This window comes from Dermacentor albipictus, chromosome 8 (assembly GCF_038994185.2).
Source record: "Dermacentor albipictus isolate Rhodes 1998 colony chromosome 8, USDA_Dalb.pri_finalv2, whole genome shotgun sequence".
Taxonomy (NCBI): domain Eukaryota; kingdom Metazoa; phylum Arthropoda; class Arachnida; order Ixodida; family Ixodidae; genus Dermacentor; species Dermacentor albipictus.
The window spans coordinates 98,687,526-98,711,840 of NC_091828.1; the positions used below are offsets into that span (position 1 = coordinate 98,687,526).

General features: G+C 46.1%; 2 protein-coding genes across 5 annotated transcripts in view; both read right to left on the reverse strand.

Moving 5' to 3' along the window:
- LOC139048887 (uncharacterized PE-PGRS family protein PE_PGRS54-like) overlaps positions 1 to 24,315 on the reverse strand; it is a 52,372-nt gene that overhangs the window by 19,736 nt on the left and 8,321 nt on the right. For all 4 annotated transcript variants that reach the window (XM_070523802.1, XM_070523805.1, XM_070523803.1 and 1 more), the window contains exons 4-9: positions 18,213 to 18,349; positions 17,068 to 17,130; positions 16,826 to 16,961; positions 16,003 to 16,163; positions 13,718 to 13,896; positions 139 to 187 (exon numbers count right to left, since the gene is read on the reverse strand). In XM_070523802.1, coding sequence (XP_070379903.1) covers positions 139 to 187; positions 13,718 to 13,896; positions 16,003 to 16,163; positions 16,826 to 16,961; positions 17,068 to 17,130; positions 18,213 to 18,349 — 725 coding nt within the window. The remainder of the gene's footprint in view (positions 1 to 138; positions 188 to 13,717; positions 13,897 to 16,002; positions 16,164 to 16,825; positions 16,962 to 17,067; positions 17,131 to 18,212; positions 18,350 to 24,315) is intronic.
- On the reverse strand, positions 21,423 to 23,462 carry LOC139048523 (uncharacterized). The gene has a single exon (XM_070522924.1). It carries the CDS (start codon positions 23,398 to 23,400, stop codon positions 21,751 to 21,753), a length of 1,650 nt encoding a protein of 549 aa, XP_070379025.1. The 5' UTR covers positions 23,401 to 23,462; the 3' UTR covers positions 21,423 to 21,750.

Consider the following 24,315-nt stretch of genomic DNA (forward strand, 5'->3'; position numbering starts at 1 on the left):
ACACACACACACACGCACACACATGTACAGAAACTACTACAAACCGATGACGCGGCAATCGAGCAAACCGATTGCGCCGGAAGTTCTGAGAAACTCGGGAGGAACAGCATCAGCAGCAGCAGCCAGCAGCCAACTAACCTTTCCAGCGTCCTCTTTCCTCAGAGTTTCTTCAAGTAAGCTCTGCAGGCTACACGAGAAAAATACAAGAGGGCTACCGTCAATCAGTGAACTTCGTCCAGCAACCTAAAACCACGCCGCTCTTTTTTTTACGAGTGGTAATCACTGCGAGCAAAGCCTCGTTCGAGGGCTTTTGTAACAGCTCCACTGTGGTACTTCCATGGCAGCATCTTATTTGCAGCATGGGGTGGCGACACATCTGCTCTGACCGAGCGGTCAGCGCGGCAGCGCACGCGCAGACCCCTCAACGGCAAACATTTTTGGCAGACGCATCTGCCCGGCTGGGTACGACCAACTGGTTTAAAACTGAGAAAACTCCAACCAAAGTTTATTGAAAACTCTATGTTTTGAAACCTAACCTACAGAAGGGACACTAAACCAAGTTTCGAGTGATAAAGCATGGTTTTGAACTCGAATATAGTTCTATATAATTTCACGGCGAGAGGTTGGTTACTCGGATGAAATGAGGGCCAAACATTTTAGTTTCTTAAAAATCTTGAGGCCAAAACCGCACCACCAGTACGCCAAGTGACGCCGCGGATTTCAAAGCATTTTCTCTCATTCTGGTCACTGTGCTGCCAGAAATGTTCTCCAAACTCGCCCGGTTCAGTCGCTGGCTCTCTTAGGATACGATGTGGTTAATCTCGACCGATCAAGAATTTGACTGGGCTTGAGCCAGGTGCTATCAAAGTCAATGACGCTGTGGCAAGAGGGCGCATGAACATCACAGCCAGTCTTTAATTTTCGTGTCTCTTCTGGATTACCGAGCGTCCGTTATACGGTAAGCGAGTTTTTTTCTTTTTTTGCCGTTATCCCAAAATAGGCCATTAACTCCTTGTTACACTCTCTGTTAGTTTTCAATAAACTTGGGTTGGAATTTTCTCAATCTTAATTGACATGCTGATGAGCGCACAGCTGCACATCTTGGATTCCAGCAAATAGGCACACTAAAATCAGACAAAAGGAACTCTGCTTGCATATAAACAAGCTACACAAGTCGTTTGCACAAAAGCAACCACCACTGTGGTCTCCAAGCACACTGCTTTCTCGGGTTCTCGCAATATGCGATGTGCACCGGAAAAAAAAAAATCACTGTCCATAAACACCACTCTCCAAGACAACGCTGGCCATACTGAGAAGTCAGATTATTCTTTGGTCTCTCTCTTCACCAGTGTGGCATCGGTCGCATTTTCTCTCCTGGCACAGCCGAACCTCGTTATAGCGAACACAGATATATCAAATTTAAGGGTACAGCAAACACGAGCAAAATGTTTTACAAAATTCACATCCGTCTAAAACAAGACCATGTGAGCACGCTATGGTATGTTGAACTCTTTGTGCCAAAACATGCTCGTCCCTGGTGCATAAGGCAGGCTTTTCCACAGCGCACCGAAAGTCGGTGACGTGACAGGCGTGAGCAAACTACTCCCGTGTGCATGCGTAAAATATTTAATGTCGGATGCGCTGGGGAGCACTGCTTAGCACACTAGTGCGAAACTCTGTTACATGGTCAACCTTGGTACCCAGACTCGGAGACTGCGGGACAGTGAGTGTAAGCGTGCTGAATCTCTGAGGCAATGTCTGTGTGCATCTCCAGATCACAGAGGCCATACTTGCGACTTCGAGTGCTGCTCATTTTGCATGGTGTGGTTGCATTAGAACGACAGAAAGCTGAGCTAGTTGGTAAGGATTCATAATGCAAAAAAGAGGCGAGGCGTGCAGACAGGACACAAGAGTAGAGAAGTGGACAACACGAACGCCGACTATCTACTGAAGGGAGCACTGAGGCGAAAAAAGAAAAGACACAAAACACATTTGCGCAAGCTCAGGAATGGTATCACCATGTGTCAGTCGGGTACATGTGCCAGCCTACGTGAGAGATAACTGTTAAAGCACTTAATTTCTTCCTGTTAAGGCACTTGAGCTCTTCCTTAAGTAAAGTGCCTTAACAGTTATCTCTCATGTAGAGCGGCACATGTACCCGACTGACACGTGGTGATACCATTCCTAAGCTTATGCAGATGAGTTTTGTGTCTTTCTTTTTTTCGCCTCAGTCCTCCCTTCAGGGGACGTATTCTGAAACGTTCGCCGCGGCGAACTTTTCGCACTGGCCACGCCTCCGCTGTAGCGGCGCGCGCTGAATGGCTGCTTTGACAAAACCGGAAATTCAGGTGGCGCAAGTGAATTTCCGGTTTTGTCAAAGCAGCCATTCAGCGCGCGTCGCAACGGCGGAGGCGTGGCCAGTGCGAAAAGTTCGCCGCGGCGAACGTTTCAGAATACGTCCCCAGTTGATAGTCGGCGTTCGTGTTGTACACTTCTCTAAGAGACTCGTGTCCTGTCTGCACGCCTCACGTCTTTTTTGCATTATGTGTAGTTGCACATGGCTTGGCATTTAGAATGGCGAAAAACAGTGAGAAGGGGAGAGCTCCAATGTAAGCAACGAAATGCTGCTGGTATCAAATGATTTTCCACCACAACTTTAAGCAATTACGGCTGTACCAAACTATTTCCAAGATTTCTGTACTCTTCGTTACGACGAGCTTCGACTGTAGCATGCACATAATGAAGAATAAGTAGAGTAAGCATTATATGTTGTAACAAGTGCAAGTAGAGCAGTTAGGTCATCAGCATCATCAGCTCTCCCCCTCTCATTGACGAGGGATAGCAAGTGTCTGGACCGCTGGCACACATTAAAATCTTCAGTCACATTTTCCAGAAATGTTTGATCCTGCCTCATACACAAAGTCAACTGAAAGCACCACAGTCTTCATGAGTCAACTCAGACTAATTTCTTCATTATGTCAGAAAATCAGCTGTGCAACCTCCCCTCCCCACCGAACATTTCGAACACGTAGGACTGTTCAGGTTTCGTATAAAGACGCAGAAGTTGTACGAAGCAAAAATGCTAAAATGACAAAGTAAGTCAGGAAGTCAAGACAGCTGCTTCTTGAGACTTCAGCTATGCCATGAAAAGGGGTGCAAGCTGTGACATTTCAAGACGGACTGCTCAATTAAAGTGAATTACAAGTGCTGTTTTGTCGGACGACTTTTCTTGGCAGAAAATCTTTTTTTAAAAACTCACAATCACATTGTCTAAAAGACAGCATTCCAAGATGCTGGCACCATCACTACTGCTCATACGGTAACGTCCCCAGTGGCAAGTGCAGGTTACAGGGACACTAAAGACAAAATACTAAGTCGATGTGGTCTGTTAAAATACCATTTCAGAAACCTCGCAGCCTGTGTTTAGTGCCAAGAAAAGGCTTAATTTAAAAGAAAATTGTGAATGAAGAACCCGCGTACCTTTAGCACAACTTAAATCACCCTCCCCAAATGGGGAGCGATGACTGCATATGCCATCGCAGCCCTTTACAGCCATTGGCGAGTAGAACATCACTCACCAGATGGCGCATTTCTTTTTGCACAAAACACAAATGCATGGCGGCCATGGAGAAACCAAGCCAAGACTGAGCAATGGATTCGCTGCTTCACGATCAAGCGGCGTGGACTGTTCGAGAAATACCACGATTGGGACTTCTCGTTCTTTCGCTTGGTAGACCGCTACCTGGCTAGCTCTAGCGCAGCAGGCACGCATACCCATTCGATCTTGCGGTTAGCCTTTGCCCATTAGCACTGTGACTGTCACACTGTGCTGTATCTTGGGTTAATAAATCCATGTTTGTTGGCGATCTGACTCCGGAGCCTTCTCTGCGCCATGTCAGAGAGTCGACGAACCCTGCCGTACCGCCTTTCTGCATTGCGAAGTGGAGGAGCTCTGAGCCCTTTTCTGACCGCCGCTCGTAGGATAAGCCTTGGGCAAACCCATCTCGACACAGGACAGAGACGAACGTTATTAGCTGCCATTACGCCTAGGATAGTTGACTTCCAGTGTGACCTATGAAGCACAACTTCTTTAGGCTCACTGAGACGTTTTCCTGTGTCCTGAAGAATTCCATCCCTCCGTCGTATGCATTAAATAACACTGTCCTTATGTTTTCTAAACCCGCACAGCACTACGGCTTTATATCTTATGTATATATGTGCCTTTAGTGTGCTTTTTAGGCTGATTTACGCTTGTGCCACACACCACACTGCCCGCCTCACCCGTGCAGTGTTCAACCAACTGCACATGTTGCTCACTCGAGCACAAATTTAGGTTTACACTGCATGTGCGAGCCCAATTATGCAATTTTTCTCATGACCCCACATTTCGCACGACCGCGGCAGAAAGGCAGTGGAGTATGCAGCTCAAGCCTAAATCGGCCCTTAAGTGTCCAGCAGAACTCACCCGTTCGAGAAAACAGGGCCGCGAGTACGCAGGTCTTTGAAATTACTGCCTTTACTCAATTAAATTGCGCACTGTTTTTTCCAAAAACAGGTTCATGTGCAAAACCAAAACTACAGCTCACAAGTTACTCGTTATTGGCATTAAACATTTCTATAATCCAATCGAATCAATACGTCCCTGCAGCTGCAACAATGTGCGAATGAGTTAGCTTAATCCCAACTATGTAAGCTTGTTAGGCTTACTGTAGCTTACACAGTATAGCTACGATGCCATGGTCTGCAAAGACGTCTAAGGAATGCAGTATCTCCCATGCCATAGACAGACGAGATGCTTTGGGCCGTTCGTAGCGATAAGGGGGGCCCTCCAACCTCGGCAATCACTCACGCCCGCCGACGCACAACTGGTGCTATAAATTTTCTTTTTCCAAGCGAGACCACATCACCATTACTCTCTTTTACCACGAAAACAGGATAGCGGAATAGCCATGGCATAGCGCATTTCATTTTCGGTTGTCAAAATCAAGTGTGCGTTACAAATGAGGCCACGTTAGAATAGAGCAAATGCACAAAAGCTACACAACTCGGTCACGCTGTTATGTGCACACCACCAAAGTGCATTGCAGATTTCATTTGAGTTTCATCCCGGTCTGTTTCCTGTCAAGAACAATCCATCAATGCTGCTTCAAAGGAAAACAACCTGGTTCTTCAGCTTGAAATGCATATTTTAGAGTTCTTATTAGCTTTTCTTTTTCTTAAAAAGAAAAACTGCAAGTCGCAAGTTTTGGAAGCAGCACTGTCTCTCCATTACTCGTTGAATTTTTAATTTTTGTTTGTTTGTCTGAATGCCGGAGAGAGTGCAGGACCACTATGATGCAGTGCTTTAGGTATAACATGGCAACATTTTGAAATCTTGCAGAAATCACGAACAAAAATACATACCAGCAACTCTTTAAGATCTCATAACTTCGTCTAAAATACATTAAAATGGCAGTGTTGCACTCTTTGGTCGTTTAGAAACATACCTGCTTAATTTTAGCTCTTAGCTGCAGTGCATTTTTGAACCCTCATCTGAACTTTACAACTAACCTTCTTTTTAAACATTTCACAGGACTGACTCAGCAAAAGGCTAATTGCATATTAGAATCAGCACACATGACTGATAATTTACCAAATATTTCAGGTGTCCAGATTAAACAAAACAAATGTTTCTTCCAGGAACCCATGGATGATATACGAAATTCCGTAAGCAGGCTTTCCCGCAGATCTAGCATGCCCTAACGAAGATGGCCACATTTCAGCCAGTAGCACTGTTGAAGCTGAAACACGCATTTTGAAAGCCTGGACAGTTTGGGGAAAAGAGTGCGGCAGGAATTATGTCACCAGGCCATATGCTGACACCTTAGTTAGAATGCTAGGCCAAGGTCTGCCATATTGGTTAGGTCAAACTAGGTATATGGAGAAGCCCACTTGCAGGTTTATTGTACAGTCGAACCCGCTTATACATGGTGTCTACCAAGTTGACATTTCCAAATTCCCTGAGTTTTCCAGGTTTTCCCTGAGTGCTTTTGCAAAATTCCCTGAGTGATGCAGAACTATGTTTTATGTCAAGTCGTGCTGAAACCATATCGCCCTATGCTGTCACTCTCTAGTAAGCACATGAAAAAAATTTTAAACAAAACCAACTTAATCCAATTTGAATACTAAGGAGTAGTGTTCATGTTATTCAAAAAAAGAATATAAGGGAGGGGGGGGGGGTATTAAAATGCACAGCAAATAAAATGTCTTCGAAAAGTTTTTCAAATCGAGTTAGACATTCTCTAGCACAAATAAAAAGGAGATGCATACAGAAGCAAATATTTTCGAATATGAGCTATTTCTATCAACTGATAGCATGCTCAGTGTCATGCAACTGTCCTGACATACTCTGAGCTCGCGCAAGACGCCTCAGTGTTGTGTTTCACTGCTTTAAAGAGTTTATTTTGGTTTTGATGAGGGACACCTGCATCTCAGCATCAGCCAACAATTTATTTTTTGAGCGCAGGCTCCTTCAAAGAAGCGGTCGCATACTTAATTCCCCGTTCATTCCTCAGTGCGTCGATCCTTTCTGTTCTCGTCGTCCTTTCGCTGCGCGTTCGCCCCACGGACCATTTGAAGAATACTCTTGGTCAATTTACAGTCAACGTCCAATTTTTGGGACCCCCTAGGGGCCGCGAAAACTTCCGAAAAATCAGGCAGTCCGAAAAAATAAATTTATGTCTTTTACTGCCCTTCAGGGCTAAAATCGACGCATGTACGTCTGAAAAAGCTCTGAATGCCTGTCAGTGCACTTATTAGGCATATCAGTGCTCCTACTGTGACAGGTGAGGGCGGGTGCACACGTGTAAAATTAAGGAATACATACAGTGTCCCGCGACAATTGCCCCTTCCTACATTTGCTACGCTTCACCGCGTTACATAACTGTAATGAGGCAAAGCAGACTTTCGGGAAAGAGCATTATGCAATGCGTTGTGCTTTCCGAGCTTCGAAGACAAAATTATTGCTGTCAGCGGAGAAATGAAGAAACACGGCAGCGAACGACAAGAAGCTTAACAGCGAACGTCGAAGCAGCTAGGCCTAGCGTTGCCGCAGTGGTGGCTACGGCTGCCAGCGGATCTGCGTGCGAGAGCACCGGTTCAAGGCGGCGAGGTAATCAAAATAGCAGCGGTGGTGGTTTTCATTAATGCCGTCTCGGACCTGCGATCACGCAAAACGTTTAGAAAATCGGACGGCGAAGAGCTCCTGCGTCGGAAATTTCAGACGTTATGATACATTGACTCTTTGGGGTACGTGGTCGTGCCGCGAAGCCGGCCGAGTTATCGGGAATCCGGAAAGTCGGTCGTTGACTGTACACTGGTAACTCCTCCAGCCGACACGATTCGTTACGAGTCCTGTGTGTTTCTCGAGCCAGCATTACCGCGACTTTTGACCCTCTAAAAAATTACAGCTAATTTTCCCTGATAGAAGCACAAATTCCCTGAGTTTTCCCTGAGTTTTTCCAGACTACTCAAAATCCCTGAGAATTCCCGGTTTTCCCGGTTTTCCCGGTTGGTAGACACCCTGTTATAACTCGGTAGTTCCGTGAAAAGTGGTCCTTTTATCAATAGTTCGCTGTACGTGAACTGCCCCTTCAAAACGTGCGAAAATTAACGACACTGTAGCTGGCGTCGGCAATTACAATGCCACGCCACTTTGGTTAACAAAAGAGGATACTCAGTACTCCAATTTTCGTTCCGAGCCCTTTTCTACATCTAACTGCAAGTTTCTGTTAAGAAACGTCGTCTAAAGAGCCAAATTCAGCGTCGTAGCTCCTTCGAAACGGCGCCCACGGGTAGTTCCCAACACCTGCCGTTTCAAAACTGCCAAGCACATCCGCTGCCGTTTATATTCTTCATATTTTACTATCAGCAGGACGAGTGGATTATGCACATGACAGCAAAGCTTTCTAGTAGGCTGGGAGCAAAAACTACTGCAGCACACCGGCCTCTTGCTCATCGAGAGCCACGAACTAGCGTCTTTTTATGTCGCTCTAGCCGAAATAATGGGAAGTACGAAGAGTAGGAGGCCATTGCGAGCTGTTATCAGCGAAACTGTACATGAAGCATCGATGAACAGGCCATAACCTCATACTCTTGGCAACTCTGCGGGGCAGCAGCGCATCGTGCCACATTCAAGCTGACTAGGGTCACGTGAATATTCACAGCAATGCTTGAGCAATGCCGTTGGTTCAAATTGCTCCATATAGCTTAAGATTGCACTCAGTATAAGCAACAATGTGCTGCCGTACACTTAGTTTGGACGGGCTTCCGTGCTTTCCAACTTTGCGTGCATCCTCCATTTACAGGGACCAGGTTTGAAGTGCCCGTCAGAGAGAAACGAATTTGTTCATTGGAAAACTCCACTGCTTTTGAAGATGTTCCTTATATCTGGACGCAGTTTCAACAGGCAGGGTCAGAATAGTGTAAATGCCCTGAAATGTGGTCATTATAACTAATAGATCGTTATAAGTGGGTTCGACTGCATTGTTTATTGTACTGCGTTAACCACGAAGACGAATACTTCTGACAGATGGCCCGCTAAACACGTTGTGCTGAAAGGCACATTAGGGAATGTGGGTAAGCAAAAAGAATGCTAGTGGAAAAAGAAAAAAGAAAAAGCTGTATGCAGTACAGTCGCCGATCGATTTTCCGAACATCACAGGGACAGGAAAGTAGTGCAAAAAATCAAACAATCATAAAAATTCGTTCAGAAAAAAAAAGAAGAAATATCAAATTTGTTAAGCTGAAAGCAGCTTAAAAAATCGCTAACAATGCCCTACCTCATACTACACTCGGAGGAGATCAGATTTGCTGGGATTTGCACAAGAGTGACGTCTCAGTATATAGTCATCACGAGTGTCACTGTATCGCCATGAAGATTGAAGAAATGAGGGGCACTTTTTCACATCCCTTCGCTCTCACGAAGGCATACGAGGTGGCACTGAGGAGACAAATGCAAAGCTGCACGAACACATACAAAGATGTGATGTCTCAAAGACATGGTTGTCTGTGGAAACAACACGAGCAGAACCAAAAATTTAAAAAGAAACAAATAAAAACATAAATTAATGGATTACACGCCAAGTAATTATGACGATAGTGCCGACTGAAAAAATAAGGGGAAGAAATGGCATGCCCTGCAGTGTTTTGTAGGCTAAGGAAAAGCAGGCATGGCCTCCGAGAGGGGAGGGTAGCGCACTCCGCAGAGTTTCCCACAAAAATTACTAGAGCGAACTCTGGCGCTAGTGTCTACGTGAGCTACATACAATGGGAGCGGTTGTCCCAGCATGGGAATTATGGGAAGTACATGGATTTGCCTAAACTTCGTGCTTTTGGCTTGAAACGGCTTTGCGACTTTGTAAACTCGTCTTTTTCAACAGTGTATTGCGTAATAAATAATTAAATAAACATCGTTAAAATTGCCCGACGGCAGGATTCGAATACAGGGACTCTAGTACAGAAGCCTGATATTGAAACCATTCAGCCACGGATGCATGTATCGACAAGTGAATGAAAAGCACTTATGAATTTATCGCGGGCATGACAGTGCCTTGAGACGCTTGGCGCGTTTCGATTTGGGCACATAGACAAGCTCAATCGTTGCAATTAATAGCAATTGTACGCGTTCCCGGCGTCTTCTACACTTCGAAGAATATAGATTGCGCTGAAATATACGACAATAAGATTTATATAGCATAATATACAAAGCCATAAGAAAGTTTGAATCCACAAGCACGAAGATCAGACAAATCCATGTACTTCCCATCATTCCCATGGTAGGACAACGACTGCAGTGCCAGATTTCCTTCTAGTAATTTTTGTAGGAAACTCTATGGCGCACTCTCTCCGACAGTGTGTGCCTCCCAATCTTGGAGGCGACAGAGCAGGCCATTCGAAGCGAGCCTGGCAACGCCAGCAGAAAATCCAACATGGCGGTCTTCAAGATTGGGCAGCGTGGCTCGGAACGAGTGAACTACCGTATTTACACGATTGTAAGTCGACCCCTTTTTTTAAATTTGAAAGTCTGAAGTTGGGGGGTCGACTTACAATCGAAACCGAAACATGGCCCCGCCAAAAAAAAAAAAAGCGATACCAACGAGAGCTACGACGTAGTTAGAATTTTATGTTTGCTATATGGCCCTACCCGTATCTTTTCGCTATCCCGCATGTTATTTCGCTTTTCGGAAGGGTTTTTCAGCATTTTTGAAAGTTTTACAGTGCATGCAACACTCATGGAGGGTGTCGATAGTTTATGGAAGCGCCGCTGTTCCCATTTGCGGCGGCACCCTCAGAACGGCGGCGCTTGCGGGGAGTATCGGTAGTTCATGGAAGAGCAGACACTGCTCGCTGGTTTCTCTTTCTCTGCTTGAAGGCATTAGTATTGGCATTTGACGCGTTCTACTTGAGTGCCGGCTACGTGCTACTTCTATGCTTCCCCAGTCGTCATGAGTGCTCCAGGCCCACTAATCGTTCGGCACTCGTTCAAAAGGTCTGCCATCCTTTACGCCGAAGAAACAAATCACTGCACAGCGGGCCGCAATTTCGATGTTTGTAAACGGGTGGTGCGAGAGTGGCGACTGCAGCGAAGCGAAATTTTCACCTGGTATGACAAGTGAGAAATTTCCCACGTGCCAAAGTCTGGACGCTTTCCGGAGCTGTAGGCTAAACTTGCGGCGTACGTCGCTGAAATGCGTGATCGGTCACTGCCAGTGAAGTGCGACGTGGTCGTGAAACAAGCCCGGACCTTCGCCTTAATTTTAAGGTTCTGCTCCGCCGTGAGTACAACGAGTGGCTGGCGGCAGAAGACTGCGAAATTACGCCAACCGGACCTGTCAAAAGAGCCTCCCTGACGGCTGCGTGTGGTTGAGTGCATTTGGCGTGGGCTGCTATTCTGCAAGATGTCCTGGTGCGGTCGTTTGCCAAATTTGAAATTTCGCTGCTCCACGACGCGCTGTGGGACTGCAGCAACGATGACGATGGCAGCACTAGTGAAGACGAGTAGTCCAGTGACTATGTCAGCTACTAATAAATTTTCGTTATCGAACGCGCCGTCGGGTATGCTCTCTTATTTTTTTTTTTTCGGTCACGCGATATGGGGGGGTCGACTTACAATCGTGTAAATACGGTAGTCTAGAAAATCAAACTGTGGGGCCTAAATCTGTCCAAAAAATTGGTTGTGAATTGCACCTCTACGGGAACCCTGGTGGTGCACTTATAAAGTCCAGAACAACCGTCGGCAACTGTACCGCATCAGCGAAAGATCAAACGGCCGGTCTTCAAGCGACATTTAGGCTATGGACCCTTGAATGCCCGCGAGGTGTTTCTCCAAGGAGCAGACGACTCCCGCATAAGCACAGTGCACGAAAACTCGGCAAAATAAGGCAAGCATTACACAGGACGAAACAGTCAAGGCAGAGCGAAAACAAAACAACACAAAGACCTGGCGGCACAGAAAAATATGCCAAAACAAAAACATCTCTACCCGTTTGACACACAGATTCCTGCAAAAGGGGTGCGCAACTAACTGCCAGACTTCCACGTTCTTGTTTAGGGTGGCCTTGGTGCCTTGGTGACGGTCTGCAGGTAGTGGGCACACGCCCTCCTTTGGCGACACCTGTGGTCAATGTCGACGACGTAACAGTTTCGAAGTCTTCACCGTAAGTCGAGACAAAAACCCTTCGCGATCCAAATTTTTGCTCTTGAAGTGTTTCACGTGCGACCGCAGTCTTGTCACGAGTTCAGTATGCTACACGGAGCTTATGTGGAGCTTCAAACTTCCTAGATTTTCAAGTGTATCTGTGCACACAATGGGCACGTAACATTCAGATTGTTTTCAGACCATGCTCGAGACACACTGCATGCCTTAGGTGGCAGGCTTTAAGATGTAGCTCGGACACCTAACCTCAGCATGCTGCAGCGCGTGTTCTTTTTCTTCTCGATTTCAGGGAAACCATATGTATAAAGACAAAGTCTAAATATACTGTGCGTTGCATAAATAGTGGCGCGAGCTTTACTTGACTTTTCTTGCCAAACTGCTGGCTCGTTCACGCTCGAATTTTGCAGAGAGATGGCACCTTGGATTTAGTGTATGCGGCATGATTGTATGCGAGTAGATTTGCAGGCATTATACACCCGGCTTCATCCACAATAAATATGAGTGGATGTCGTCAACACAGACGCCACTCAACAGATGTCAATTCCACTGCAACAAAAAGACCATCTGTCATGGCTGCTTGAACACTGTGCCATGTTTTTACAATGCAGTTAAACCTCGTTAACTAGGAAAATAGGATAATTCAGAGTCGTCCTCTGGTCCCAGCAGGCGTGTGCATTATTTAGTGAAATCAAACTCGTTAATTCGGACGTGTTCGGCCGCACATCGATTAATTCGTACAACTCCCAGAGGTCGGCGAGCCTAAAGCGCCACAAATGTGTGACGCCAAAGAGCGAGAAGGGCACTAGCGTCCAACCGAAACGAAGTGGCAAAGTTCGCATCGCCATAGCCACCAAATGAAATTGTACCTGAATGACAGCAACGCCGGAACACTTCATCCTTATTTGTGCCTTTATTCTCGCATTTACTACCACGCATAACAGCACGTCGGCCGCATGCCTCCATAAGTGCCGCCAACCATGATAGCATCGATAGCAGCCGCAGTTGCGGTCGTCCCCAGCGGTTGCGGCAAACAATAGTTTCGTTTCAACTTGGCGCGAAGGTGTCAATATGAAGTACACTGGCTACATCACTATCGACGGCCAATCTATTGGCGATCAGCTCACTGACTAAAATGTAATCGGGATATGAGCGCAGTCTCATATCTCATATGAGTGAAAAGCCTCATATCTCATGTGAAAATATCTCATATGAGTCTCATATGAGCGAAAAGCATGTCTCAGGTGAAGACTCGCACCACGGCTGCGCTGCTGCGAGCGCTAATCATTTACGAGGTGAAGAGAACTGCAGCTTCCACACTGCTTTTGTACAAAATAGAAACATCGATATACCAATTCATTCAGCAAATATAAATGCATGTTGACGTAGCAAGCATTTGTTTATAGTTTTCTTGATACCCTCCATAATTCGACATTTGGTTAATTCAGTCATTCTTTTTTTTTCAGTCCCATGAGATCTGCATCAACAAAGTTTTATTGTAGCCATGACAGACGGCACCACTGTTCCACTGCAGCGAAATAGAATATTTTTAGTGGCATCGGTGCAGACATTCACTTAATTTACTGCTGATGAAATTGATGAATTGAAAATCCTGCGCAAAATTTCAGCTACTACTTCTGCAACACTCAGTATATTGAGTAATTGTAGTCGCTGGCACTCTTAATTTTTCTCAGAATGGCTTCGGGTCTCATTCATTTCTAACCGAGAGTATTCCTCTTTAAAACATTAGGGTTCCTACAGGAATCACTGAACCAGAAAGGGTTGAGAAAAAAAAAAAAAAAAAAATCACAGCTTTCTCACTGAAAAATTTCAGCTCTCGGGTGGAATACTTATAAACTCAATGGGCAAGATGAGCTCTTCTGTACTGCCAGAGGAACTTTCGTGTCTTCGAGCCACTTTCTTTCTCTTGCTAGGGTAGCAGAATCTGTCCCAGTGCCCCAAGGGCGTGCTAAAACCCACACCAAGAAAAGCAACGCAGACGGCAAGAATGCGTCGACCACTCACTCTTTCTTCTTGGCACTCTCGTCGTCCATGATGCGGACGTCGATGGTAACGTCAGTTGGCAGCGCCGTCGTCTCGACCTCGCCGATCTGCACGATGACGGGGTTCTTGGCCAGCGCGATGACAGCATTCCGGATGTCAGGCAGCCAGCTTCTGCTGAAGGCCACCAGCTGGCGCTCTGGCTGCACGCGCACAATAGTGAAGCAAGGAGAGAGAGAGAGAGAGAGAAAAGAAAGAAAAGAGATAGTGTTACTAGCACTGTACATAGCCATGTTCAAATAATTCAAAAAACTCGCCTCCACTCCACCCAGGGAAAGTGGATGCACAGCGAAGCTGTTGCCGACGTTAAGACAACGTTGCACGAGCACCACAACAAGCGGCCAAGTTGCACGCTTGCATCCTCATTTTTCTAGATCTTACATCAAGCACGAGTGCATTACCGAAATAAATGAATGTTTAAAAGTAAATTGCATCAGAAAAATTTGTAAAGTGCAACTTGCACAAAGCTGCAGACATGATAGCTTCAGGTTATTCGAATACACGAGAAAATGTACATCGGTTATGCAGAACCTGAAAGACGGTTACAGTTTGAGGTCTGTCTGAGTGGCCGCGACCAGTATGTGGCAGTCTGGCAGTACCATTAGCCCAGGCATACTTCCTCATTCTTGCATGCCCTCTGCCTGGCGAAAGTACCTCATTGAACTAATTGATTTTCTCAAAGCCAAATGCATCATAAAATTTATATACCGTATTTACTCGCATAATGATCACTCACGTAAGGATCGCACTCCTGAATTTTGGCGTCAAAATTCGATTTTTTAATATTTCCCGTGTAATGATCGTACCCCGATCTTGCCGCAGCGATATGTCGTGTGCCAAGTCCAGCTAATATTAATCACGCTTACCATCTGTCGAATGCTACGCAAACGCTGTGGTCCCATCAGAACATCTACGAAGTAGCATACTTGAAATGTTCGCCTGCTGCAATTCAACGACTGCTATTCAGCAGACTTTCATTGACTCAACTAGTAATTTAAAATGGCATCATTAGCGCAGTTGAGGTGCTATTGGAGCTTTCCCACGATACGATGCGGAACACTGCATGGCCGGAGCAGCGCATTCAAATCCCGCGAGCTAAATCACGACTGCCATTTGCTGCTACGTGGGCGGCGGCTGCTCCCTTTGATGCCGCGCCCCCCATGCTCGCATCGTCGTTGCCCCTTGCTCGGTCCGCCTCAACAGACGCCTGCTTGCGAGCTGCTCATCGCCTTGCGCTATCTTTTAGATTATTTTCTCAGTTTTTTTTGCTAGTTTTTTAGCTGCACGCAATGCCTGCAGCGAAGCCCAAGACAGTGCAGATGTTCAGTGCGCTGAAGCGCAATATGCGACTTGTACGAGCATCGAACTTCCGATCTTTTGCAGTGAGTGCCAACCGCGTAGACACTTGCAGCGGCGGAACTGTGCTGTCGGCTGTTGCCAGTCGAAAATCGGACACACTGAGTGTGCCTGGAGCCGCAAGAGCTAATTAGAAGCTCCGCAGGAGCTTTCTAATAAAAAGCACACGTGCTCAACTTTGAGGCCCATTTTCTCGGAATGGATTTTTTCGCTAGTAGTGGTGCTGGGAAAGGCATGATATCTCAAGAACCACTCTTCAGATTTGTGTGCCGTTTTTTTTTATTCTCTTCCTGAATGACTTTGCCAGGGGGTTACAGGCTTCTCTTTCTGAAAGCTGGTGCAATTAATTTATAACAAACAATTAATTTTTGATGAATGTGGTCATTACTGGCTACATCAAATTCAAAGTCGTCTTAAAATATTTTTTTTTTGTGTGTGTGTGTGTGTGGGGGGGGGGGGGGGGTGAATTAAGGAAAAGGGCTCTGTAGCCCCATGGGATATCTATCGAGGGATCATCACAGCGAATTTCAGCTCCCTACGATGTCCCGGCATTTCTCCTGGCTCTTCCTCAGGCATATACACGAACCACCTAGTTCGACCTCAATAACTCTGGAACTAATACACACAACTTGGTGAAACTTTGCAGTTGCTCATAGTTCGGTGGTGTGAACGTACCCTGAAAGTTTCATCCGGATATCTTAAAAAATAAAAAAGTTCGGTCTCCAGGGTAGCCTCCCCCCTTGTGTCAGGTTTAGGTTTGTACGAATATTAAATGTTTTTGAGTAATCGACTGAATGACACACTAATCGATATTCACTTCATTTCAAATTTCGGTACCCAGACAGTTCATTTCCCCTAAGCTTTCCCGGGCTTCATTTGGCTTCGTAACTCACGTGAACATCTTTCAGGATCGTGTTGATCGCATCCACATGGTTGCTGTCAACGAGCTCGTCAATGCCGTACAGGATGGCGACAGAGATGGTCCCAAAGTCAAAGTGCCCCGACGTGTGCACTTTCTGCATGGTGGTCACCGTGGAGATGGCCACGTGGAACTCTGCGCAGCAACCACGTATGGAAATGGGTGTCATAAACAAACGCAACAATGCACTTCTCAACAAGGGAAAAACAATAACGAAGAGAAATCAACGGAATGAATTTACCAACATTCTTCACAGCAGAGGTGTCCTAGTGTTTGAAATACACAGGTTACCGTGCACGGTTGTTAGGAGGAAAAGAGAAGCCCAACACATATTTGCAATATATTTGCAGATTACTTGAGTGACAAGATGGCAGTTCGCTCGCAAAGCCTTCCTAGTAGTGAAGTTTAAATGTCTACTTCGTCAGCACTGACAATATAGTCAAGCTGTAGCGACAGTAAAAAATGCAACTGCCAAAAGTGCTATTTAAGAAACTTAGCTCTTTACCGAGCGAACTTTTGCCCAGCAAAGCAAGCGCTCGGAGCATAAACGACAGTGGCAAGCACAGTGGTGGCCACCTAAAATCTGCATTACGGGTCGAGTGTGTTGACTATTTACGCACGACTCGTCATACATTTCTACATCATGTCACGCACCTTGCGCCAAGCGACAACTCCGCGACAGTGTGTTTAGCCAGTGAAGAACGGTCACCGGTAAGTGATTAGGCAAGCCTGTCGGTATAAACAGAAGCCTAAAGCTTCCGGCTGAAATAGTTTCACGAGTCACGAGCGGGACTTGCCTGACTGGAAGTCCTCGCGGTCATTGGAGGTCTCCTCCGAGATTTCGAGACTCTCCAGCTCCAGCGACCGGCCAGTGTCCCGGAAGTACTTGTAGATGTCGCGCACCTGCCGGCAGCTGGACGCCAGCAGAAGTGCCTGGAAGGACGCCCCGTAGAACAGAGCATTTAACAAGAGGCACTCAAAGGCGATGCTGTTATCGAAGCGACTGAATTTTCAAACCCAAAGAAAAGCGAGCACTTACAACAGGGCCTTTTGACTCGCTCTTCATGTTCCGCTGGCAATGCATCACGACTGATGGAAGAAACTGCGAGAGAGAGTGAGAGGAATGTCACATGACAAACAAGTCCTTGACACTTTCTGTGTTACGGCAAAAAAAAAAAAAAAAAGCCTAAAAGAGTTTGTACAGTGGGAACTGTGAAGGCTTACCACAGAACAAACTTTTTCAACAAAACTCTAAGCCAAAGAGCTTACGGAACTTTGTTTAAATTCCCACTAAACGCGGCATGACATAGCCTCTGGGGTCATTCATTCGATCAAATCATCAGCCTCTATATGCTCTGAATCAATCAAATCAATCAATCAACCAATCAGTTCAAAGGACAGAAGGCTAGAAAGTAAAAGCTATACGGAGCTTGACAAGACTTCTAGCCCATTGACTGCTCAGCAGCGCAGTACACTATCAATAGCAGTTCGCATCCGCCATGCTCACAGAACATTTAAAAATAGAAGAAAAAAAGAAACAATAGTTAATCTTGGGCTTCTTAATTCTCATACGTTTTGATAAACTTTTTCGATTCACAATGCCGAGTGTAAAAATTTCTGAACGTAATGGTAATGCCTCGAAACAGTATTCGCATTACCCGCGCAGCATATGGCATCCTAATGCGCATACTGTACTCGGTCATGAAATGTTTCACAAAATTACTTTCAGTTATTACTTGATAATAACGATCACATCCTAATGAGGCCTTAGTTGTGTGTTTCAATGCACACAGATATATTCCCCATACGATCGCTTTAGTTCACAGCAGCCGACACCCAATTTCATTAGCAACAACTTTCGTCACAAACGTGTAGGGACGTGATGCCGACTGCAGCGCAACACGAGTCCGAGATTTACTAAGCTTTGTGCACACCACAGAAGATACTACAAGAATTACAGAAAGAACCGTGGGATCAATTTACATTCAAGAGCAGGCGCATTCAAATTGGCTCATTGGAGTTTCAAGTCAAAGCAACTGAAAACTGCGACAGCTTTGCTTCGATCCACGTGTCTGATAAAACTCGAACAACAGCTGATCACCAACTCCGAGCAAAGGGCATGCCTCGGAGATTAGCAAAAGGCAAGCCAGACGTACAATTTCAGAGAAATGCAACTGAACTCACAGAGATGACCTTCTCGGACATGGAGGCATCGCCCAGTCCAATGAAGTCTCGTCCACCAAGCAGCGCTGGCAGGCCATACGAGGCCAGCGCAGGTAATGAGCTTCCAAGAACATCTTTGATTTTGCTTATGAACTCATCTGAAACAGTCACACATTGGAATGGTCGGCAGGCTGCTTGCAAAAATAGTTTTTAGAACGATGTTCTGCCATTTTAAAATGATTCAGTGGATTCATTCATGTTTGACACCAATGTGACAGATTCCCTTAAGAGGAAGCGTTAGCTTGGGGGCAAAAAATTTAATGCATGGAAAAGGAGGAATCGTTTTTCTCGGCAACCACGGCATTAAATTAGATGAGCTCTGTTGCATTTAAAAGAAAAAGTCGAAATCTAGTGCTGGTAGCGAATTTTCGATTTAGGATGTCATGTTTTTTCAAAAAATTTTGAATACCGCAAATTTTCAGGAAACGAAACTATCACGTTTACAACTCTGCAACATTTCAATAAAAATCAATATCACAATTCTGTAAATGGCATCTAATAGTACATCCAAAATGGAAAGATATTGATGCATTTTACATAAAAATCTGAAATTCACACCTAAAATGCGTGGAGGACAAACGCAAAACCCTTGTAAGCAATGTAACAAATTCACATAAGCTAAAAATTGATATATCAAATTTGTTTTGGATGCTCTAACGAATGCAGTTTGCAGTACAACGATATCCGTCCTTGTTGCAGAGCTACATATTTATAAACTTGGCGCTTCTATCTTTTTTCAGGCATACCAATTATTTAGAACTCCTTTTAAAATATTCAGGCATTAAAGAAAATTATACTTCCAATAATCCCCAGTTTAAAGTTCTCAATAAAACAACGAATTTTATTAAGGGGAGAGGCTCCTCGAAACAACTTTTTTTTTATTATTTGTACCAGAGACTTCAAAATTCAGCCAACTGAAGAGTTTTTTATGCAGATTTTAAATATGCAATTAGTTTTTGTGTAGCTGCTATAGTTCTCGAGTTATATTATACTGAAGTGCAAATTATAGGGGTCTTTACGGGCACTTTTTTATGAACTAAACTTTCACAAAAGGTATCGTGCTATAGCTTATTTAGCTCTTCCTAGATCACAGAGTACCGATATCTAGTCAAAAAGCGTGTTCAGTTATAGACCAGAATACGCTAGCCTCGCACCCAGACTAATCGAACGCATACTCTCGCACCCGGATTGCCCGGTCGACCTGCGCCGTTTTGTTCTGGGCTGCCAAAGTGTGTTCGCCGGCGGCCAGCAGACATGGCTAGCGCTAGCTCTAGGACTACAAAGTGCGGAAATGTGCCCGCTCACGCGGATCCAAAGTACAAGAAGTCATCTGGGCATCGTTGCGTCGTGTTTGGAGGCCAAAACAACCAGCGCAAAAGGAGCAGGTTGCTTAGCGCTGTTTGCGAAGAGCACAATACACGTAGGGAATCGTGCCGGTGCGGTGTTTTCAGCCTGCACCGATTTCCATCCGCAACGAAGAATGACAAGCTGCGCCACCGGTGGATAGCTGCAGTGAATAGGAAGAACTACCGACCCAGTGAAAATGCACCAGTGAGTATTCGATCTGTGTATATTTTGGTGCCACGTTCAACTTTGCGCCCTACGAACGAACGTAATATGTGTAACACGCAGGTTTGCTCTGAGCACTTTCTGGACAAGCCCACAGAGCAAAATCCCGCGCCGGTGCTTCGCGTTGGCTATAACAAGAAGGCAAGCCTTTTCGTGTTTTCATTCAGGCAGAGCTCTCGACGGTTAAGCGGAACAGTTGAGTTTGCGGTTAGCGATATTTGCAGCTGGTGCACGGCATGACCATTAAGCGTGAACGACAAGTTGTAGGCGATAGTATGTTGCCCTGCTGGTGAGCGTTATTGCTAATGAAAGTAAACCGAAGTCTGCTCGTCACGTAGCATGCGTCCACAAAAACGTAAACGACGACTGCTCGTCGCCGAAGGCGTTGTTGCAGCGCGCCGGTCTTTACGAGCTGGTGTTGCAGGTGTCATTCGTAAGGAATTCATTTGAGCCTCCTGAGCTCTAAACTGCGTGCGGGCTGTTATGCGGGGCAAAGCGCAAAATTTTTTCCTTCATAAGGCGAGGAAAATAAGGTGCTTAATTATTGTTGTATTGTGTAACAAAATTTTGCTCGTTCTCACCAGTTTTTTTTTTTACTGTTTTCTTTTCTAAGGGAGCGCTAACAATCCGATATGACCTCGCACAAGCGAAACAGGTCTGATACCAGGTAGCTGCAGTTGGTGGGGCTAATTTTTTGGAATGCAGCTGCGGTTGTTGTCTTGTACCAAAGGCTTCCCTGATGATGCGCAGCTTTAAGTAGGGATGGTAATTTTACGTGCCCTGTCATGGTTTTTGCAACTGTACAACACCCGCATCCGTCATGCTCGCCCTGTTATACGGGCTTTGACTGCACATGTAGTTGAACATTATAACTTCTGTAGTTCCTCATTTTCCAATGAGTGCAGGTTTAGCATCATATGCTGCTTGTTCGAGTGCTGTAGGCTTGTGTTCTGAATGTTGTACTCTTAAGTGGTTGCACGATACAATTGGCCTAGCGCATTTTCTATTTCATTTTGCGAGGACTTTATATCTTCGCAACAGTGATGGCATGGGAAAGAACTACAGCCCTTCTTGCTATAACATCTATTTTGTTTTCAATGTGCAGGTGGTGAAGGGCAGGCGTCTGCTAATCAGGTAGTCAAACGACCTCGCCAGTTGGTTGCCAAACGCGGCCAACCCCGTAGTGACCATGACAAACAAGACCGTACTGAAAGTGCAGAGGACAATGTTCTGCGTGCTTTAATAATATATGGCACCAACACAGTGCTGTAAAATCCTGCACAGGTTACGTGCTTACGTGGTTACCCGATGTATTCGCTTCTGCAGTCTGCACATCACTCAGTGTGGCCATTGCGGACTTGCATGAGGTCTTGAAGTTTGATTGAATCGAGAGAACGAAAATGACAGGCTAGAAAAAACGCGATACACGCCTTCCGCCCAGCTAAAAAGCCCAAGTTTCGCCTTCGCGCCGGGTCGCATCTCCCGGCGTGGCAGCCCAGGCCTGCTACTTCGCGGCGCTTGGGATAGATGGCGCGACCGGCGCTCATCAATATGGCGGCGCCCTTTGAATTCACGGTGTTCTGGTGTATAGGAAGTGGGAGAAAAAAATTTTGACACTTCGACCATTGTTTCTTTTAGTTCCCTGAGACATAACTTCGTACTATTGTAATTACTGACGACTGATATTGAAATTTCAAGTAGATATCGGTATTCTACATACCTTCAAGAGTATGTGTGCCAAATTTCATTAGTATACACCAATTCTAAGTGTACAAAAGGCTTCCCGGAAGACACGAAAATATCAAAAAATTTGAAAATGAGAAAAACAGGTTTGAAAGTTTCAAAACCTTCTATTCTTCAAAATCCAGTTGTTTTTGCATTAATCTTTGTCACACTCAAGAGCAGCTTCACAGAAAGCACACAAAAGTTTCTAGAATGCTCCTGCACTGTAGCTTGGCCCTTCCCGGCTCCTAAGGTTGGTCTCCTCGGTGCGAGCCCTTTTCACTGCGCTACGACGGTGCGCCCTTGCTTCTGCGGTTCGCTTCAAGTTCATTTTCTTTACACGCATGTCATCAGAATGGTCGCTATGTGTGACCAACTCTTCTGGGGGAAGTACTCCAATCTCTTGTAGGACTTCTTCAAAGCCCGCATGGCCTTTCTTGTACCACAGCACGGCAATAGCCGTGGCTGTCTCCACAGATGTCCGGGAAGCAAATTTCGATTTTGGACACAGCAGCCATATCTTGCTGTTGAGTGACTCTGCTGCGTTTTGCGTCTTGCCATGAAGGCACCGAGCCAGGAGCTTCTTATCAGTAAGGCGCTTATATATAGGCATAATTGCCAAGCCCTGAGCTTTTGTCAACAAGGGGGTGTGGCGTGGTGTAGGCTCCCCCAGTGCTTCAGCACGCCTATGTTTGCACCAGGAATCTGGTTCAGCAGGGCAAAATTTGTGGCTGCTGGCCCCATCACTGGAGCAACAATGAAAATATGAGGCCCATATAGCAGTGTACATGCTGCGCACACTGCCCTTGTTATTTGTTATGGCTATTTGGTAGTATGTCTGCAGTTTCTGGATGGCTGCGACCGTTAGCTTTTCACCTCGTGGCAGTGGCGTTGTCATTTTTCGCAGAGCAGTGCCTAGGCGTTTTGCAACGTGGTTGGTGCACTCTTCTTTTTCGATGACAGTGTCACCGTACACCTCAGCCCCACAGACGGCAGTAAAGGCTTTGCTGTCCCCATCACTCAAGAAGCTTGTGAAGCGCAGTGGGGTCTCGTATGACAAAGTCCTCTGCCATATGCGCACTGCTGCTTCAGGTTCCATTGCATGGGATGAACATTCGGTGTTTTTTTCACATACAGGACGATGAAAGGCTTGCCATACCTCATCATCATCACCCATGTCCTTGTGGATACTGCAAGCAAGACAGTAATTTGAAAGGACTTCAAAGTCCAAGCAAAGACCTGTGTCCAGGGAAACAGCTGTGCCCACTCCGTTGTGGCTTTTATGGCCCCTTTTTTGCCAAGTGCCGTCAAACATGACTGGCACATCGCCGCCGCCAACGGCGTCTTTCGTGACTTTTCGCGCCAGTTCCAAGTTTTGGCTAACAGCTTCCATTGCAGCACCATGGAGCTTCTTAGAAATAGCATGGAATGTCTTGTGATGCAGCGGTTTTGGAAGGCCGATGATCGCACAAAATCGCGAAAGCTGGTCATATCCAACTCCTATAGCACGCGCTGCCAAAACAGCCTTCACGTTTACGGCAAAGCCGTCGCGCGAGCTCCCGCTGTCGTAGCGAGTGTTCACCCCGGGGTCACCGCACGCGCCGGCCGAGACGATCCGCTTCGACGTGTGCGTGAATGAAAGCACAGATTCAGGGCAGTCGGTATTTTCGCAGCGTAGCTCCAGGTGCGACGAAAGTCCTTTGCGCTTCTCAGCTGCTTCTCGGACGGCGAGTTTCCGTTCACAGCAAGTCGGGCATACCGAACCTGTCACCAGTGCCGTCAATGCGCCGATCTCGCACAACACCGTGCTAGCAGCAGGGGCGCCGACCGACCTTGATTCGCTTTTGAAGAATTCCATCTTTTTCTGCGATGCACTCACGAAATCCACAGCAGCGTCGATTTCACCACTGTCGCGGTGACCGGTGTCGGCGGTAGGCCTAACCGACGTCGGAGCGTTGCGGGCGTCGCTTCCGGCTGTCGTTTTTTTAACAGTTTTACGCCGTTTCCCCTGGTACTTGTGCCGAGTTCCATACTTGCGGACGTCGGAACTGCACTTTTTCGGGCTTGTCATCTCAAGAAAACTCGGAGAGGACACGGGAAACTGTGCGGCTAGCGAGAACGCGCTGTGGCGGTGGTTCGGCTTTGCTGCACAAAGGGAGCACCGCCGTCCAATGGCGGGGCCGCGCTGCATGGCGCGCAATTCAAAATGCGCGACAGTCTCGTCTTCTTTCTTGTTTTTCTTTTATTCTCCGTGAACATACGAGACTGACAGCCATTGAACTTTGGAGGAAAGGGTTGACGCTCCACGCCCCAATGATTGCAAATGGCCGCCGGTGAAGCTCGATTGCGTGCGAACGATGCAAACGGCGCGGATTTTCTAAACTTTCGGTGGACTATAGAGTCACCGCCGCTCACTTAGACGCATTTTTTGGTGACTTCTCGTGCGAATTTCGGCTTGATATTTACAGAAATAAAAGTTTATACATCAAAGATGACAATGCAGCTTAAAACAAAAAAGTGATTTTTTTTTTGAAAACCGCGATTTTTCGACCCGGGTCTCCCCTTAATACCAGCCAAGTAGTAAGCTAAGCAAAGCGTTTATGCGTTTTACATGTATATTTGAATAGGCGGCATCAGAGTTTGGCCCGAGCTAAGGCTTCCTCGTAACTGGTCACCTAGAAACTGGCTTAGTACAATGTAGCTGCCACATCAAGCACTGCGTGAACATGATTCCCAGGCCATTTACTTCTGTGCCATTGTCTTCCTGCTCCTT

Bases quoted from the DNA above. Each gene is read 5' to 3' on its own strand.
- LOC139048523 (XM_070522924.1), bottom strand. From the start codon at position 23,400: ATGGAATTCTTCAAAAGCGAATCAAGGTCGGTCGGCGCCCCTGCTGCT.